General features: G+C 43.2%; 1 protein-coding gene across 1 annotated transcript in view; it reads right to left on the bottom strand.

The window, feature by feature from the left end:
• The window catches only part of LOC121316162 (potassium voltage-gated channel subfamily H member 1-like), a 116,201-nt gene that overhangs the window by 79,219 nt on the left and 22,267 nt on the right, over positions 1-14,715 (bottom strand). The window contains exon 7 of the mRNA XM_041251021.1: positions 14,261-14,690. Within this exon, the coding sequence (XP_041106955.1) occupies positions 14,261-14,690 (430 nt within the window). The remainder of the gene's footprint in view (positions 1-14,260; positions 14,691-14,715) is intronic.

The following is a 14,715-nucleotide window of genomic DNA, read 5'->3' as shown; positions in this document are numbered from 1 at the left end:
CAAGTTACAGTACCTAACATGTCTTTTATATTTTTGCCTCTATGCGCTTAGACTCAGCGATGCCCTGATTAAAGACCAGCATGAGACAGATGGATAGATTTTTCTCTTTCCCTTATTAAACTGTCCCGAAAATGGTCTTTCATTTAAGTTAAATAACCATTTTAAGGGCAAACTGTATTACTCTAACGGTCTTTTAGGAGTAACAGTATAAAATAAATAAGTATAATTACGTGGCATCAAATTCTTGACCATATTAAATACAAGTGATTCCTTTTCATTGCAGCAAAGTGTTCTACAGCATAAGAATAAGCAACCTTCTAACGAAACTCCCTGCCCAAGGATATCATGATGGATATTCTTATAAACATATACTTGAGGTCTGTCCGAGGTGAGAGCATTGCAGACATTAACTATAGGTACATTGTATTTATAAAAATAATAAGAATGAACAAGAGGAAGCTAAAACGAATAGCTTACTGATCCCAATAAGCAATCCAACACAAGCTCTGGAAACTCTTCTTTGTTTATGGTGGAAGGATGCTATTCAACATTCACAAATACGTATTTTTCAGTTGACTTCAAAGAAACCTGGATCTTTTAATATATTTCATTAAAGACACTAAAAGGTTAATATTAAATTAATCTAATAAATAACGGATAAGTACCAACTACTGTAGTAACAGCAGAACATATATTTCCCAATATATCCTAGAGGGAGGAGCTAGATAGTGACATGAATGTCATTCAATGGGATTTGGTTTTAAATTACTGCTGCTTCATTCAACCATGGAGTAGCAATACCACCTTTTATGACCCTCATATCGGCTGTGAACAACATCATGTAAAGATATCAGCTGGTACAATCCACCTCCAACAGAAAGCCTCAGTACCAGGAACCACTTGAGTTTTTCAGCATATTTATATACAGTAGACTATCATCTGAACACCAAATCCGGTAGAGATAATGTTTACAGTGCTTTTGGTACTGACTAGATCAGAGGTCAAAGGTCCGTAGAGTCATGTTCTGAGCTGTTTTTGGGCCTTTTAAGTTTACATGATTGAAAAATGTGTTCCAACTGAGCTAGAAATTGTTAAGCAGGTTCATAACATTCCTCAGATTATATGTCAGTTTTTTACCAAATAGATTTGATCTATGTCTTATCGTTAGTTTTTGGCAGGGTGTCAAATATATCCCTGTGGCATTGTAGTTTTCAGTGCAGACGTGTAGAGGTCATGCGGTGCTCAAGTAATGACAAACAACAACGTTCACAATGTTTACTTATGATCCAAAGTCACTTGACAACTGTAAACAATAATAACTGGCAATACATAACTATGTGTACTGTTCAGTAAAACCCAAGGGGTTCAGTCCTGAAATAATAATGATGGTAAATACACAAACAGAACACAGACACGGTCACAATTCCAAAGTATGTGCTTTTTAAGTGCAAGTGGTGAAATACATTTACTTGTGAAAAGTAGTGCATTGTTGTCCAGCTTAGTGCTGGCCTTTAGCGACAGCTCCTGGTACATTAGCCGTCTACAAGAACCAACGTTTACAATTAGTACAACAAAACAAACACCAAACACGCACAGTATATCACAGTCCTTCAGCGTTTCATCCGTAACCATAACAAAGGAGCAGTTCACTCGGCCACATCCCCTTTTGTACCTTCAGCCACGCCCCCTTGGTTAGCGAGTGCAATCGTTTTTCCTCCAATCAGCGATTGCCACATCGCTTCCTGTCTGGGGCGATGACTTGGAGTACTGTGGCTCTGCCCCCTTCTTGGATGGTCGCCTTCCTACTGACCCTGGAATAAACTATCAAACCATCCAGTCCGGGGCACACTGTTCCCTTTACACTGCGCCCTCACAGGTCAGGAGGGAGATTTTTAACCAAGATTCATTCGTTGACAAAAATGTATATGGGTTTTCGAACATTCTGTGACATGTCAACCCATGGTGCAGAATTCTAACTAGTTATACATCTAGGGAAAGCATTTTGTCTTTTCTCTTATACCACACCTCATGTTTTTCAATAATTTCAGGCAGAAGAAATATTGGAATAATTATTTATATCTGTGCTGTAACAGAAGTTCTTACATATTTCAAATGTAACTTGTGGCAAATATTGACTTCAAATCAAATTGCAAATCAATTTGGTAAAAAAAAAAAGAAAAACCTGACACATAGTCTGAGGAATATTATGAACCTTCTTTGAACATTTCTAGCTCAGGTGGAACACATTTTTTAGCCATTTAAATTCAGGTCCAAAAACAGCACAAAACATGTCTATGTGTCCTCTCATAATGTCACAGCGATTGTGGAATGTTACGTCCCTTAGTCTCATGCCGAATACTGTATGTATTTTTACAGACAATACATTTATTTTGTTTAATATGCAATATGATTTCCTTAATTGGGCTTTAAAAGCTGCTTCAATAAAGATGGAAAATAATTTTGATAGTTCACATAAGGAACACGGAGATAATGAAAACAAGTGAGTAACAGAAAAAAAAACAATGATTGGTTTCTGTGAAGGAGAGCCAAAGCACGTAGAACCTAGTGTCCCTAATACTGTCAAAACTAAAGATACATTTCTGTCAATAGACTCCATGTTTTTTTGTTATCTTTTCACAGAAAACAATTTCAATGAAAGCTATCAGTAATGGACCATTGTCACAGACATGGACTGCTTTGCTCCTTTCATAGTGTAGCAGCATGGGGGCCTGTGAATAGGCTGGCTGTAGGGGTGACGTCAGGCCAGAAAGGAACACACAGACAGGCAGCGCTGGCGTGTGAAACTGAGACGCTGCGGAGTTTAGTGTTTTATTAAACATACAGAAAAAGAAAACGTTAAACAAAAACAGCACACGGCACTTTGAGCCAAAATAAATAGACAAACAAAAACAGACTAACACTAAACAAACAGTAGACAAACAGACAAACAAGTACAGTGCTGGTGATTCCAGCACGTTGTAGCAATTATTTATTTTCTTTTACTTTTTATTCTCCTCTCCACACCTGTTCTCCACTTATGAAGTGCTTCGTGTCTCTATATATACAGCTGTGCCGAGATTCAATTACTAATTCATCATTCACTTGAATCTCGGCACGTGAACTAATTTGTGCAATCCCGTGCTCACATACTATTACATACTTTATCTGCACGTGAAGTGATTGTGCCATCCCCGTGCCTAAATACAGCTATATATTTTAAATCACTTGTGTTACACGACCCATTTATATCCCATGAACCAATACACATACACCAACATTAACACACCACACGCAACATATAACACAAAATACACACAGGACAGGGCACACTGCCACAGGGCCAGATATCATTGTCTGCTCTGACTGTGCTCTGTAAAGGTTTGTTTGCAAGACTCAGATCTAACCAGATTATGATCTTCTAAAAGTCTGAAAGCTTTGTGGGTTTCTATTGCAGAAGGCTTTTAGATGCAAGGTCAGGATACAATAGCATGAAACAAAGAGCTGTTTTATTCACTGGTGTTTTATACTAAAGCCTTTTTTTAGATCCCCTCCCAAACAAACTGTATTTGCAGTACAGTGACTACAACACAGCAGATCAAATGAAAACCACAGCACTGCTTAAAATAAACTGTATAATAATGTTCTGCCACCAACTGCAAATGAATGGTTTGTCAAAGTGAAATGTCAGTAACCTTGAAACAGATGAAAGACAACTTTTGCACAATTCTGCAATAAACAGTGACAGTTTCTAATTCCCCCTGCCGCAAAAGCTTTTCTGAGCTTGACGGAATATCAGCTAATGAGTCATTAGTGTCTCCAATGCAGAAATGTCTCTGCTTTAACAAGCTTCTAGCATTCAGTACACACTAGTGTACAATAAATAAAGAGATTATTAGATTTTTTTAATATTATGATATTTATTGGATGTTTCTAAATTAATATTGTTGTTCAGAAAAAACAGCGCTCTACCTTTTTGTTATGGTTTACATTTACCTTTCACAAGGAAATCATTTAAAAAAAAAAAAGAAGAAGGATTCTCATGACTATTGTATTAGAATTAGGCTTAATATACTTGATTCTTGTTATACTACAGAAGAATGTATGCGATAAAGCTGCACCTGGGATCATTTGTTCTTGTCCATTTTCATATTGAGCCCTGGATCTTCCCACACCAGTGCTGACCAGCCTCACTACCTGGAATGCACATATTAGGGCCTATTTTAGTGATCTAAATCCTGCAACACTTACTCCATATAAATCCCGCTGATGTTTTCCCCCAGGAGTATATATTAATATCACTACATTATATTAAAACAATGAAGGAAAGAGGTCTGGAGACCACAAACCCCAGCAGCTTTTCCGCTGTTGGACTTGCCCCGGCTGAAGGAGTCAGTCTGGGAGCTGTCAGCACGTCTGCTGACAGACGCACCATTGGCAGCATTTCTGCTGCCAGTGGTACAGCGGGAGGAGAGATTCGCCCCACTGTCAGCACGTCTGCTGACAGCATGGCCAGTAGCAGCCTGGCTACTGGCAACACTGCCGCCCATCAACCCCTTAAAGTCCCTGTTCTTGGCCCAGGACTTTGAGCGAGACTTTTGGGATTTTAAGGGGGGAGGTGGCTATTGAGGCCATGTGTGCTTTGCACAAAAGGAGTATATGTGGTAAAGTGCCCTGCCCCGTGTGTATTTTGTGTGGTATGTTGTGTGTTAATGTTGGTGTATAGTCATTGGTACATGGAATATAAACGGGTCTGTGTAACACAACTGTTTAAAATGTATATATGTATTCAGGCACGAGGATTGCACAGCACTTCACGTGCAAGTAAAATGTAATAATATGTGAGCACGGGGAATTGCACTTTATTAATTCACGTGCAGTTGTACCGCGACTCCAACTGAATGATTGATTAGCAATCGTGTCTCGGTACAGCTGCATAAAAGCAGCATATTTTCACTCACTCAAGGTTGTGTGTTCAGTGAGTGGAGAACGGGACTGGAGAGGAGAAAATAATAACGTAAAGTAAATCATAATTTCAGCTCACCGTGTTTGTCTGTGTAGTTCGTTTTTGTTTGTCTCTTTGTTTTGGCTGCCAGTGCCATGTCCTGTTTTTTGTCCTGTTTTATTTTATAATAATAAACCGCGCAGCAGCGCATCCATTTATCATTCCATCTCGCAGTACTGTGTGTTTCTTCTGGTCTGACGTCCCCACTACAGCCGTTTTTGTCACACTCTTTCATACAACAACCAGCCAAAACCAAATCTTCCAAATAAATAAACCTGAGCATCCTAATCTTCGTGGCTTCAGTCTATGCTTGTACTGGCCACATTTTCATTTGATGTAGGCTGACTTTCTGGAAACACTTAGGGCCTCATTTACGAAAGGGCACTAAATTTGGAGTGCACATAAAGTAGTGAGCCTAATGTGAGCGATCCATCTAGATTTACTGCCCCATTTCTAACAGTAAATGCATTAATTTAAGTGCACAGTATTTGGCTAATTTAAATATCAAACCGTGCACACTACATGTATTGTGAGTGATAATTTAATGTGCACGATAATGTCAGGGACTTACCCATGACCATTGTGATATCAAAAGCCCCAGCAGTCCAGGCATATCTTTTGGTCAGTACCTTATTGTGAAGGAGAGATGGCTAATGTCACAGAGTGACCCTAAAACTCATCTTCCCTTGTACAAGATGTGAACACTTTTTTTGAGTAAAAGGTATACGTGGCAAGGTTGTCTGGCTCTTTGACAGAAACAGCTTATTTTATTTGAGGTTTTCCCAGTGATGATGTGAATGGGAATGTAGAGATGGGAGCCCAGCTAACCAGCTTTGCAGGTATCAGGCTTTTTGAAGACTGTCACCCACACCTGTGAGCAAAAACTGACTCACTGTGAGCAGAAACTGACCCAAGAATGTCACAGCTACTGGAAGCAGGCTGATCTTTGGGATACAAATCTGATATTTGTGAAACTGCATCAAATATTGTAATGACTGTAATGTGTTTTAGAAAATATTTTTAGCAGACCTGCACAAGCCTGTCGTGGTGTTCGCAGAACCAGTCCGAGCTGAGCCTAGCGCAGAGTTCGAATCCTGTTGGGAACGTGTTGGATGATTTAAACTAGCCTGTATTGATTGAAGTAATATGCTATACGCTTTCTCAATAATTATAGTAATACTGTATTGTGACAAAGTGCCCGCCCCTGTGTATATTATCTGTTATGTGTTGCGTGTGGTGTGTTTAAATGTTGGTGTATAGACATTGGTACACGGGATATAAACGGGTCTGTGTTTCACGTGTGTTTAGAAATGTATATTTGTATTTAGGCACGAGGATTGCACAGCACTTCACGTGCAAGTAAAAAGTAATAATATGTGAGCACGGGGAATTGCACTTTATTAATTCACGTGCAGTTGTTCTGAGACTCCAATTGAATGATTGACTAGCAATCGAGTCTTGGTACAGCTGCATAAAAACAGCATGTTTTCACCCACTCGCGGTTGGGTGTTCGGTGAGTTGAGAACGGGATAGGAGACAGAGGTAGAAATAATAACAAAAGTAATCGTTAAATAGAAGCTCACCGTGTTTGTCTGTCTAGTCCGATTTGTTTGTCTTTTTGTTTTGGCGAAGTGTGTCGTGTCCTGTTTCTGTTTGTTTGTTAAACCCTTTTATTTTTCAATAAACTGGCGCAAGCAAGCGCCATCATCATTTCACATTGTTCTGTCTGTGTATTTCATTCCTTCCTGGTTCTGACGCCGCCCACTTCGGCCGTCTTTGTGACATGTATATACTCCTTTCAAATAGATCTGTTAAACCAGTAGAAAATATTATTAGCAGTCTATGAAAGCAGGCTCTTATCATAAGGCCTTGTCAACATATTCCAGTTTTATGAGAAAAAGTAGCCAGTTTCTTTCGTTACATTACTTTCATTACTTCATGTCTCATATTAATCAACACCAAAAAATTGGCAAAAGGCTAGGATGTCTTAAAACCTGCTTCAACTGGCTTTTGTATGAACAGAGAAAGGGGGCAGACTTAATTCAGTAAAATAATATTAGCAACTGTTGTACTGAAGTAACTGAATTAGAAATACATGTTATAAAATCATTTAAAGTTAACTGTTACAAATAAATGTTAAAAGAATATATTAGAGTTAAAAACGAAAGACATTCAGTCAGAATATTGTAATAATTGTACTGTGCTTTAAAGAATATAAAATCAGCATAAATAATATTGCAGGAAATTACGAACAGGTTACAATGATATGAACTAAGAAAACTGAACGAGCGTTAATGTTAGAAAAAAAGCTTGTCTGTGTGCCTTTGTTATTTGTGCACATACACACTTGGAAGCCAGTAACCTTAAAGAAGCAGGCATCTGGGGGAACTAAACATGGAGGCTAGCTATTGCAAATTAGCAAAAACAAAAGGGTAACCCTTTTTAGACAGAATGATATTTGAAAGTAAAAATACCTATTTGATTGGATTTGATTGTGTTGTTACTAAGCATAGAGGTTTTAAATAAAAAGTATTCTTATCTAATAATAGAGTGACAAAACTCTCAGAAGATAAATAATGTTTTAAGTATTTTGATCTAATAAGAAACATAATATTTAAACTAACAAGTGTATTTGCTTGTTTGGGGCTCTACTGTAATACAAATAGACTGTAAAAGCAGGAGCGAGCATTTAATTTAATCAATTTAAGAATTAGTCCATTTTCTTTCTCCAAGTAAACAATAAATATTTTAGACATTACAAATGCCATTGAAGAATATACATGTTTAGTTTATATAAAGGTTTTTTACTGCAATAAAAAACAGGAACTGTTGGGTTGGAATATTAGACAAGACAGTGTAAACTGTATTCAATAATTTTAGTATGCAAAAATCCTACAGAAAAATAGCCTTGCCCTTATCTGCTTGCAAGCAGAGCGGTGCTAGATATGGAAGGGGTTTTTTTTGGCAGTCAAAGTGAGATTTACTTGTTGTCCGCAGTTTTGAATCCAAGGTCTTACTTTGATAAGAAAATCTGGCAGTTGAAATGACACTTCTTGAATTAGGGGAGTTGTGTCCAGTATCATTTCTTATCAAATAAGTAGCGACTTTCTTTGGGAGAAAACTGACTTCATGGGATGAATTTGGAGAAGTGCTTACAATGGTGTTTCATACTAATCAAAACAATAGTCTTGGCAAGAAAACAGGGTGTCTGAATCCTGCTTGAGCAGGAAACTTTTAGAACCAGACAGAGGTCAGGCATAGTCTGAGAATTGCACAGTTAAATAAGGCTGTTATATGTAACATGTTTATTATAGCTTAAATTGAAATGAAAATAACTGACCACTGTATGCTTATTCAAAGGCAGTCTTTGTCCCACACTTTGTTAACACACATTTGTATATTAAGTTAAACTGGCCCATTGACAACACACTGAAAAGGTAACATAGCTATACAGCTTAATATAATCAGATAGAGCTGGTTTTACATACTTAAAACATCTCTCATATATACACATGTACTTGTATTATATTATAGCAAGGATTCTGTGAACTTTGGTCTGACTTTTTAGAAAAAGGAGGCGTTGGAAAAAGAGAGTGATGAAATCATGTTCCAATATGTTTTCAATAGGCTAACAAATAAATACTGTACAACCACTCCCTCGTTCTATCGGGTGCGTCAGGGTCCAGTATAAATCTCCTATGCAACCCGCTTTTTCTCATTTTTCGTATAAAAAGCAGCACACCAACATAGGAGGCTTGTTGCTAGGGAGCTGACGTCACTGCTTGGGGCGTTTGCTAGTGCATTGCTGCCACACGTGAACACCTTGTTGGCTAAAATAAAAACAGCTTCAGCAAGTATAACGTGCTTTGTGTTACTGTGCAATACGTGTGTATACGATAACCATACGATAGTAATACTTTGTTTTTAATTGTTTTGTATATTGTTGTTTATGATGTGCAGTAAGAAATAAAATGAACAGTAATTCTAAGTGCTTATGTATATTGCAGCTAAGGCATACGCAGTTAGACATTAAAAACTGGGAGCCAATTCCAGGACAGCGATATATCCGAATCCGCAGTATAGCGAGGGGCGATATAACGAGGGGTGGGTGTATTTATTTTACTTTGTGTAAAATTTAAAATCAGTAGCCAAAAATTAGCTGGAGATGTAACGGAAGCTAAAGGTGGAGGCGGAAAACAGAAGATTCCAAAATCGTTAGCTAGATGATTATTTGAGAAATGCAGAAGTACCGATTTTCTTACACTGGATTCTGCATCAACAGGCATTATGTGGAAAAGTTGCAGAATTAGAACACATCATGAGCATTGTTATCAAGTGTGCCAGAAAAGAAGTGCCAAGTGTCTGGACAGAAGTCATAAAAAGGTGCATTTCATAGTGGTACTGTTTACTAGTTTGCATTTTCACATTTTTTCAGTATCTTGGTTTTTTTTTTTAGTGCTGTTAAAAATGTTCTTACACTGATATCTTTTTTTTTTTACTGTTTGAGATTTCCACTGAAATAAAATACCCTTCTGTTTCCTTCATTATATTAGATTTGTGATACTGAGTTTTTTAGTCAGTGTTCTAGGAAAGCAGCTTCTGGTTATAGCTGCCTATTTTTGTATTATAGAGTACATTAAGGAATATGCTAGTTAATTGATTGAAACTGCACACTTATTGAGTAGGAATCGTACAGTGGAATTAATGTGTTTTGAGTAGAATATTTAAGTATATTGGCCTACATACAATTTATACATTTTCACATACATTACAATATATATATATATATATATATATATATATATATATATATATATATATATATATATATATATTTATTTATTTTTTTTACCATGCAGCCCACCTAGTGAACAGTCTTAACTTAAATGGTCCTTGCTGGCAGATTTTTTTGTTCAAACAAATTTTCATAACCAAGTAATCCAGCAAGAAATATTTATTTTGCGTTAGTGAATCAAACGAACACATCTGTGGAATTGATTCACCAAACGGAATGAATCAAACTAATCGAGTCAGTAAAAAGAATCGAACTACACATCACAAGGCGCACTAAAATTAATACCATGTGAACACGGCTCATCTCAGTATTCTGAGCTGGATGCTCATTTGAATACATTATCATGCATTACCATACAAATTAGACAAAGGGGCTGTGGCAGAGCAAAGCTCTGCCCTTTAAATTGGCAGGGATGGGGTTAACTTCCCCTACCTGCCTGGGTTTATTATGTTCAGGTGGCTGGGGTTGATTAGTTGATTAGGTTGATTAACGATCAATCGGCGCCCAGCCACCTGATATAAAAGGAGGCCTCTGCTTCTCATTTGGGGAGAGAGGGAGCTGAGGAAGCAGGTTGGGTTTTTTTTTTGGTTGTTTGGAAGGTTTGAATCCAGTGAAGACATTGCCCAGCCTGGAAATTGTTATTTTTGTAAGTTTTGCTTTTTGTCTTTCTTTGTGTTTAAATTGCTTTGTTTTGGCCCTTGTGCCCTTTCATTTTTGTGTTTATTTATAATAAAATAGTTATTTTTTTTGAACTGCAGTCTGTCTCTGGGCCTCTTTCCACTCGCCAGCCTGCCACATTTGGTGTCAGAAGTGGGATAGCGCCACCTAGAGGCTCAGAGCAGTATTTTTTTTTGTTTTGTTTTGTGGAATTTTTGGGATAATTTTTTTTTTTTTTTTAAAAAAAAATGGGAAAGAAGAGCAGACAGCGGCAAAGGCAGGAAAAGCAGCAGCAGCTGAAGAAATGTAAGTTGCTGCAGCCACCGCTGGAGGACCCAGCCAGCCTCTTCCCCTGGTGTTCCTGGTGCGGGAAGGAGGACCATCGTTGGCGGTCCTGCCCAGACGTGCCACCGGCAAACTGGTGTGGCCGGTGTGAGGAGGATGGCCACAACTGGGCAGGATGCCCCTACAACCAGGCCCAGGAAGAGGTGCCGTGTTCACCCCGGGCATCAGGGGCCACCCCACTACCTCCAGCACCACCACCTTCACCACCGTCCCAGGAGATCTGGGACTGGTTGATGCACCCTGAGGCAGACCTCGTCCATGATCTCCCCATAGTTATCAACACGCTGTGGCGTCGAGATGGGGAGAGGTGGGAACAGTGGGAGGAACAACACCACCCGGCCTCCTTCCCAGAGGTTGCCCTCATGGTGGTTAATTACCTGGCGGTAGACATGGGAGATGCCCCGGTCACTCCAATAAAGAGGGGTGAGCCGCCTTCCCGAGAGCCAGAGAGGGGTGAGCCGCCTTCCCGAGAGCCAGAGAGGGGTGAGCCGCCTTCCCGAGAGCCAGAGAGGGGTGAGGAGCTGCCGTCGTCCCCAGAGCCAGAGAGGGGTGAGGAGCCGCCGTCGCTCCCAGAGCCAGAGAGGGGGTGAGGAGCCGCCGTCGCTCCCAGAGCCAGAGAGGGGTGAGGAGCCGCCGTCGCTCCCAGAGCCAGAGAGGGGTGAGGAGCCGCCGTCGCTCCCAGAGCCAGAGAGGGGTGAGGAGCCGCCGTCGCTCCCAGAGCCAGAGAGGGGTGAGGAGCCGCCGTCGCTCCCAGAGCCAGAGAGGGGTGAGGAGCCGCCGTCGCTCCCAGAGCCAGAGAGGGAGGAGGAGCCTCCGTCGCTCCCAGAGCCAGAGAGGGGTGAGGAGCCGCCGTCGCTCCCAGAGCCAGAGAGGGGTGAGGAGCCTCCGTCGCTCCCAGAGCCAGAGAGGGGTGAGGAGCCTCCGTCGCTCCCAGAGCAAGAGAGGGGTGAGGAGCCTCCGTCGTCCCCAGAGCCCGAGAGGGAGGAGGAGCTGCCGTCGTTCCCAGAGCCAGAGAGGGAGGAGGAGCTGCCGTCGCTCCCAGAGCCAGAGAGGGAGGAGGAGCTGCCGTCGTCCCCAGAGCCAGAGAGGGGTGAGGAGCTGCCGTCGCTCCCAGAGCCAGAGAGGGAGGAGGATCTGCCGTCGTCCCCAGAGCCAGAGAGGGGTGAGGAGCTGCCGTCGCTCCCAGAGCCAGAGAGGGAGGAGGATCTGCCGTCGCTCCCAGAGCCAGAGAGGGAGGAGGAGCCGCCGTCGCTCCCAGAGCCAGAGAGGGAGGAGCCGCCGCCGGCGCTCCCAGAGCCAGAGAGGGAGGAGGAGCTGCCGTCGCTCCCAGAGCCAGAGAGGGAGGAGGAGCCTCCGTCGCTCCCAGAGCCAGAGAGGGGTGAGGAGCTGCCGTCGCTCCCAGAGCCAGAGAGGGGTGAGGAGCCTCCGTCGCTCCCAGAGCCAGAGAGGGGTGAGGAGCCTCCGTCGCTCCCAGAGCCAGAGAGGGGTGAGGAGCCTCCGTCGTCCCCAGAGCCAGAGAGGGAGGAGGAGCTGCCGTCGCTCCCAGAGCCAGAGAGGGAGGAGGAGCTGCCGTCGCTCCCAGAGCCAGAGAGGGAGGAGGAGCTGCCGTCGCTCCCAGAGCCAGAGAGGGGTGAGGAGCTGCCGTCGCTCCCAGAGCCAGAGAGGGAGGAGGATCTGCTGTCGTCCCCAGAGCCAGAGAGGGGTGAGGAGCTGCCGTCGCTCCCAGAGCCAGAGAGGGAGGAGGATCTGCTGTCGTCCCCAGAGCCAGAGAGGGGTGAGGAGCCGCCGCCGGCGCTCCCAGAGCCCGAGAGGGAGGAGCCGCCGCCGGCGCTCCCAGAGCCCGAGAGGGAGGAGCCGCCGCCGGCGCTCCCAGAGCCCGAGAGGGAGGAGCCGCCGCCGCTCTCCCAGAGCTCCCAGAGCCCAGAGAGAAAGGGAGGAGCCCCCGCCGCCGCTCCCAGAGCCTGAGAGAGGAGGAGCCGCCGCTCCCAGAGCCCAGAGGGGAGGAGCTATGGCCCAAGGATGCCTGCCTTGCACCGCCCAGGGATGCCACCCCCGCTACGCTCAGGAATGACACATTTGGATCGCCTGGGGTTGCCTGCTGCTTCGTATTGCCTGGGGTTGCCTGCTGCTCCGCATCGCTTGGGACTGCTGGTATCTCCTTTTTGTTTTCTAGGGTTGCCGAGGGTCTGCCGTCGCCGCCCCCGCCACTAGAGGGAGCCGGGCCGCCCCCGCCACTAGAGGGAGCCGGGCCGCCCCCGCCACTAGAGGGAGCCGGGCCGCCGTAGAGGGAGCCGGGCCGCCGTACTACCTTGGAGATTCGGGGCCCCCTCAACCAAAGAAGGCTTGGGGGCTCCGACATCAACCCTGCCCACCACCACCCACCATAACAGCCCACCCAAGGGACATAATTGGACTCTTGGGGGGGGGAGGGTGGGGGGAAGGGGGGAGTTGGCCGATTGCGGCCGGTGTACGTTGTACATGGGGGGAGGTGTGTGGCAGAGCAAAGCTCTGCCCTTTAAATTGGCAGGGATGGGGTTAACTTCCCCTACCTGCCTGGGTTTATTATGTTCAGGTGGCTGGGGTTGATTAGTTGATTAGGTTGATTAACGATCAATCGGCGCCCAGCCACCTGATATAAAAGGAGGCCTCTGCTTCTCATTTGGGGAGAGGGAGCTGAGGAAGCAGGTTGGTTTTTTTTTGGTTGTTTGGAAGGTTTGAATCCAGTGAAGGCATTGCCCAGCCTGGAAATTGTTATTTTTGTAAGTTTTGCTTTTTGTCTTTCTTTGTGTTTAAATTGCTTTGTTTTGGCCCTTGTGCCCTTTCATTTTTGTGTTTATTTATAATAAAATAGTTATTTTTTTTTTTCTCTGGGCCTCTTTCCACTCGCCAGCCTGCCACAGGGGCATTCAGAACAGAAAATAGGAGGCACTTTTTTACACAGAGAATTGTGCGGGTCTGGAATCAACTCCCCAGTAATGTTGTTGAAGCTGACACCCTGGGATCCTTCAAGAAGCTGCTTGATGAGATTTTGGGATCAATAAGCTACTAACAACCAAACGAGCAAGATGGGTCGAATGGCCTCCTCTCGTTTGTAAACTTTCTTATGTTCTTATATTCTTATGTTCTTATGTTCTTACTCATTCTGATTACCACAGTAAAGCACAAATCAGTGTGCGCCATAATATGCCCTCTATTTCACACGATAAAGAATACAATTGCAATAGTAAATACGGAAATCATTAACCTGCACAGTAAGTGCAATTATCGCTCACCATGAAGTTTAGCGCCCTTTCCAAATTTGCTAATAAAACAATTACCATAACAATCAGCAGAAATATTTGTACTGAAAGCAAAGATTTGTTCCATGCGATATCGTAATTTTAAATGCTTTTATCTATGTTAGTGAAAATCATTCCCATGCTAAATATTAATAATAATAATAATAATAATATTCTACTTACAACCAATCATCATCATGGCCACTGCAAAGATTTTCTCTCCATCGGTGGTTGGGGCGATGTTTCCAAATCCAATACTAGTGAGGCTGGTCATTGTGAAATACAATGAAGAGATGTATACCGAGTCTTTATTTGGTCCACCTTCCCATTTTCCACTCCCCGATATGTTAAATCTATATGGCATCCCAATAGACTCTCCCAGCGTATAAAGCCAGCTGTCAGTCCGTAGTGAATTGGTTTCCTCGTTGATGACCTCGTAGTCCCCAATGCTGTACCAGATACAGGCCAGCCAATGAGCAGCCAGTCCAAACACACACACCAACAGCACCAAAACTGCAGCTCCATACTCAATATAGTGATCCAGCTTGCGAGCCACTCTGCCCAATCGAAGGAGCCTGACAACCTTCAGGGAGCTGAAGAGGCTACTGATTCCCTGTGAGGGGCAGAAAGACACAGAA

The sequence above is a fragment of the Polyodon spathula genome, chromosome 5 (assembly GCF_017654505.1).
Source record: "Polyodon spathula isolate WHYD16114869_AA chromosome 5, ASM1765450v1, whole genome shotgun sequence".
Classification (NCBI taxonomy): domain Eukaryota; kingdom Metazoa; phylum Chordata; class Actinopteri; order Acipenseriformes; family Polyodontidae; genus Polyodon; species Polyodon spathula.
The sequence above is the reverse complement of the archived record's forward strand: the minus strand, read 5'-3'. Positions and strand labels throughout refer to the sequence as shown.